The 5293-nt window shown below is 56.1% G+C and overlaps 1 protein-coding gene across 1 annotated transcript; it reads left to right on the forward strand.

The window, feature by feature from the left end:
- The first annotated feature begins 455 nt into the window (after positions 1–455).
- Positions 456–4901, forward strand: PHETA1 (PH domain containing endocytic trafficking adaptor 1). Its single transcript, XM_044990376.1, has 2 exons — positions 456–538; positions 4036–4901. The coding sequence occupies exon 2, from the start codon at positions 4047–4049 to the stop codon at positions 4896–4898; it is 852 nt and encodes a 283-aa protein (XP_044846311.1). The 5' UTR covers positions 456–538; positions 4036–4046; the 3' UTR covers positions 4899–4901.
- The last annotated feature ends 392 nt before the right edge of the window (positions 4902–5293 follow it).

The following is a 5293-nucleotide window of genomic DNA, read 5'->3' on the forward strand; positions in this document are numbered from 1 at the left end:
TCCTGCAACCCCCACGGAGTTCGCGACTGGCAGGTTGAGACCCACTGATTTAGAGGATTCGAGTGCCCCCTGGAAGACCTCAGCGTACCCACATACCCCTGGTTGAGAAACACTGCCTTAGGGTATGTCCACACTGCATGGTCAACCTGGGTTTAGGGCTGGCCCCAGATCTCCCCGCCTTGCTAAGGGGCCCTTCCCCCGCTGCACAGAGCTTCCGACTGGGCTCTGGGGCTTGAGCTGCGTCCACACTTCACAATGACGGGGCTTGGCCCCCAGTCGCCGCAGGGCTCAGGGTCCCGGGTACTTGCACCTTTGCGTGTGGCCGGCAGGGGGTTGGGCTCCCAGCGGTGTGAGTCCGGGTTTCCGAGGCCGTGTAGACACACCCACCCGCGCTGGCTCGGAGGCGGGTGGCAGGGCTGGGCTGGCTCTTTAAGAGCGGCCGGTGGCCGGCAGCCGCAGCCCGCGGAGGAGGAGCCGGGGCCCGCAGGAGCGGCGCGGAGGGAACAAAGGAGCGGGGCGCAGCCGGCGGCGCGCAGCAGTAAGAGCGGGGGGCGGGACGGAGCCTTGGCCGGGGCCGGAGCCGGAGCCGGAGCCGGGGCGCGGGCAGAGCCCGGCGAGGCGGGAGGCTGCAGGGGACAGGCCGGTCTCTGGGCCGAGCTAGAGCGGGGCTGGAGGCCACGGGGATGGGCCCGCGCCGAGAGGCTGCCTGGCGCAGCCCTGCTGGGCTGGGCTCGAGCCCGGAGTCTCCAGCGTTGGGTGCCACCAGGGTTGTTCCCCTGCCCCGCATCCCAGCTGGCTGCCTCCCTGCGCTGACCGTGCCAGGGGCCCAGCAGGAGACACGCAGCCCCTTCCCCACTCGTGTCTGACTCCAGCACCCACTGGCGAGCTAAGCCACTCGGGGGGGGGGAGGTGCTGCTAGCTTGCCCCATGCCTAGCAGGCTCCGGGGGGGAACAACCCAATTCCCCCAGGAGTCCACAGAAAGCTAGGACCCTGGCTGACATGCAGGAAACACGCCTGCTGAAAGACACACTGCAAGGTGCAATGGGGGCTGCTCTCAACCCGGCTTTCTCAGTGTCACTTAAAAAACCCAAAACCTCATACAGCTACAAACCCAAGAATGAGCGAATGGTCTGCTGCTACGTTAAAGACTTGTATTTAATTTTCATCCCTTAGTCATGCTAGCTGGGCTGGCCTCCTGCTAGCTGCAGAATAAAAGTCACTTTTTAATAAGTTAAACAAACAAACGAACGAACAAAAAAGTCACTTCATGAATGAGGCTGTGAAGCTTGCAACCTTCCCTGTTATTTCCTACATGGCTTCTACACCGAATGAGGCTCCTGTGTGGTTATAAAAATAACCTTCTGGTAACAGGGGAAAAGCCCAATTAATCTTTGAAAGTACTTGTCCATGTCCAAGTGTTTTGTTGTAGTCGTATGTTTAAAAAAATTACTAGATTAGGACTAGAGTTAAACAGCAATGGTCTTTCAGGGAGGAGTGTGGTCTAGTGGTCAGAGCAAAGGCCTGGGACTCTTGGATTCTAGTCCCAGTTCTGAAACAGCCTCACTGTGTTTCCTTGGGGCTAGTCACTAAACCCCTGGGTGTTGAGTTTGGGTGCCACATTTGACACGCTACAATCTGCTGCTTCGGTCTGCTGAGCACCCGTAGCGCCCATTGCTTTTTAACTGTAGCCGCAGTTGCTCAGGCCCTCGGAGAAGCCAACCTCCAGCTGCTCCCACCTGGGCACCCAAAATTCATGGGCCGCTTTGGAAAACTTGGACCTTCACCTTTGAGTGCTGCTTTCCCCAGCTGTAAAATGGTTACTGATAGTTATCAGCCTCCCAGGCTTTGAGTGCCTTGCGCTGGAGGTGCTGTCAGTAGCTTCAAGGAAGCAAAAGCTAGCAGTGGTGTTATATTTATAGACCCCAGAGGCTGTGGCTTCTGTGGCACTGAACAGAGGCTGCATTTCAGAAAAATTGTTGGGGGAGGGGGAGAAGTTTGATGTCCGCATACCCAACGTGATACATGATTTTATTTCACTCTGCAAAGGCTGGGTGTGGGGGGGAGTGGAAGAGAGCGTGGAGCATATGGACCTGTTAAAAGTCAGGGGGCAAACTAAGATCTTGGGGACAAATGCTGCCCTTTCCTCACCACAAGTGACACGCCTGCTGCTGAGGTCAAGGACAGCAGCCTAACAGCATGAAAACCTCTTTCATTGGTGGCTTGGTCACCAGCAACAGCTGTTGTTGGTAACAAAGGTTGTAAGACCATTTACTTCCTCGATCAGAACCAAGTCACTAAACTGAAAGGAAACCACTCGGCAAGGACTGTTCCAAAGGCTAGTGGCAGGTCCATTGTGGGGATGGTGGGGGCTGTTTGAGGTTCCGTTCCAGCCAGCCATCGGGGGCCACTGGAATCGTGGAAGCTCTGGCAACCCTCCATCTTTGCATTGCTCTGGCTGCAGTGAAGTGCTTAAGTAGACACTAACCGTGAAAGCATGGACATGTTCCCACTGAAATCAGCGGAACCACCCACATGCTCAGAATGACGCTTCCGGACTCATGGCTGGTAGTTGCAGTGCAGGGTAGGTGACACAATCCTTGTTTTCCAGGTGGGGACATGGGTACAGAGCAGCACGAATCACACAGTCAGTTAGTGGTAGATGTGGGAAAAGAACCTGGGTCATCTGACTCCCAGTTCTTCCCCCACAGAGGAGGAGCAAGGACAGCTAAACAAGCAACGTCTGCGGCAGCTGTGAATGTGCTCGAGCAGCTGGGTGGCTAGATAAGCTGCTAGGGCCTAACTTCACCCAGCTTGCAAAACAGCAGCATCTAGGACGCTCTGATTAGCAACCACAGGACTTGAAGCAACTGACTATGGCTGACAGGGAGTAACCAATGCCAGCAGTGTTTGCAGCACCCTGAGTACTCCTGGTCCCTGCTGATCAGGGCAGCAATAAACTGGTGCTAGGAACCCAATTAGCAGTGCTGGGCCAGCTGCATTCTGCGTTGTTCAAGTGCATTTATGGGGAGGGGGAAGTGTACTCTAGGCATAGCTGAAGAGCCATTCCTAGATAAATAGCATTAGATTGGGCGTGATCCCACTGAGGGGAAAGGGAAAAGGGCATCAGATTCACCCAGAACATTGTTGGTTTTGTAAAAGTCAGCCTTGAACAAAAAGCGGAGATCAATAGAACTCTTTTAAATTGAAAGTATGTTTTAAACCAGGGGTAGGCAACCTATGGCACGTGTGCCGAAGGCAGCACGTGAGCTGATTTTCAGTGGCACTCACACTGCCCGGCTCCTGGCCACCGGTCCGGGGGGCTCTGCATTTTAATTTAATTTTAAATGAAGCTTCTTAAACATTTTAAAAACCTTATTTACTTCACATACAACAATAGTTTAGTTACATATTATAGACTTATAGAAAGAGACCTTCTAAAAACGTTAATGTATTACTGGCATGCAAAACCTTAAATCAGAGTGAATAAATGAAGACTTGGCACACCACTTCTGAAAGGTTGCCGACCCCTGTTTTAAACAGTGGTTCCCCTCCCCCTCAGGGCCCAAGAACCAGAAAGGAAACTGACAGTAAGCAAAGTGAAACTGATCCAATGGGCTCTCCCTGGAAAGACAAACAGCCAGGAGCAGAAATAGGGCCTGGTGACCTGGATGGCAAGCAGGGGAGTTGACAAAGAAAGAAGCAGCCAGTTGCAGTGAGCAGGGTCTCTCCCTCAAGCATAGAAAATCGCTTTCCTTGCTGATAAGTTAAGGCCTCCATGACCCCATCTCTTCCCAGAGGCATTCTGGCCCTGGGCTCCCCAAGCAGCCAATTCAAGCAGGTTGCCCCGGTGCCCCTGTTTAGGGGTTTGCTACCTGCTGTCCGTTTCCAGGCAGTACCCACGTGGGCACTCTGAGTAGGGACCTCACTCTAGCTCCTGGGATGGGACTGCCTGGGCTCCCTGGCCTTTGCTCGTAGCTCAGAGAACCCGGCAGATCCTCGCCCCCGATCCCATATGAATCTCTCTCCCCCTCTAGGCCTAGGCGCCATGAAGCTGAACGAGCGCAGCCTGGCATTCTACGCCACCTGCGACTCCCCCGCCGACAACGCCGGCTTCCTCTTCAAGAAGGGCGAGCGGAACACGGCCTACCACCGCCGCTGGTTCGTGCTGAAGGGCAACATGCTCTTCTACTTCGAGGAGCGGGAGAGCCGGGAGCCGGTGGGCGTGATCATCTTGGAGGGCTGCACGGTGGAGCTCTGCGAGGCCGCCGAGGAGTTCACCTTCGCCATCAAGTTTAACTGCGCCAAGTCGCGAACCTATGTCCTGGCGGCCGAGAGCCAGGCTGCCATGGAGTCCTGGGTCAAGTCCCTGTCGCGCGCCAGCTTCGACTACTTGCGGCTGGTGGTGAAGGAGCTGGAGAAGCAGCTGGAGGAGATGCAGTCAGGCCTGGCTGGCAGCCGAAGCATCCAAAGGAGGTCACCGATTTACCGGAAAACCAAGTCGGCTCTTTGCTTGGACACCATGTCTCCAGCTCTGGAGCTGTCACCTCCCCGGGAGAGACCCATGGTGCCGCCTTGCGCCCCCCTGAAAGAGAACGGCTGTGCCGTGTGGAATAACGTTCAGTGCATGGATACCCTGCCAGCTGGGGATATCCCCGGGGGCCTTGCTGACTCAGGGAGCATGAGAACATCTGCGGGCGGCAGCCACGAGGGAAGCGTGAAGCCGCCTCCTTTGCCGCCTCGCAGACGCGCATCATCTGGCAATACCTGTGGCCCTGGGGCCCTGGTGGCGGACAGCCCGGTGTGCCCAGGCACGGTGTGTTTCTCTAAGCTCCACGACTGGTATGGCAGAGAGATCACTGAGCTGAGGAGAGAGTGGCAGGAGAGCCACAAACTGTGATGGAGGTTCTGGTGGGGGCGGGGGTGAGTGCAACGAGATGAGCCCGGGGGGGTGAGGGGGGGCTCATTTGGAAACAGGAAGCCATCTCTGAAGTCGGCCTGGCTGCGAGTGCCGCCTGAGACACGGTCACATGCTGCCGATCCGACTCCTGCATGCCGGGAACTTTGCCTGCCCGGTGTCGCATGCCCGGCTCCAGCAGTGATCCCGTGGGTCGCTGAGTCTTGTCTTTCCATTGCCAGCAGCGGCTTTGATGTGGAAGTGGAGACAGTTGGTTTTGAACTCTGCCTCTGGATTTAGGTGCCTGACCTGCCCATTGCTGGCAATAGATTCATGGCACCTTGGAGACGATGAGCTCTTCTGAGCCAAAGCGGCTTTGTGTCCAAACCCCTCAGGCC

The sequence above is a fragment of the Mauremys mutica genome, chromosome 16 (genome assembly GCF_020497125.1).
Source record: "Mauremys mutica isolate MM-2020 ecotype Southern chromosome 16, ASM2049712v1, whole genome shotgun sequence".
Lineage (NCBI taxonomy): Eukaryota > Metazoa > Chordata > Testudines > Geoemydidae > Mauremys > Mauremys mutica.

Excerpts from the sequence above, each read along its gene's own strand:
- PHETA1 (XM_044990376.1), top strand. The coding sequence starts at position 4,047 with ATGAAGCTGAACGAGCGCAGCCTGGCATTCTACGCCACCTGCGACTCC.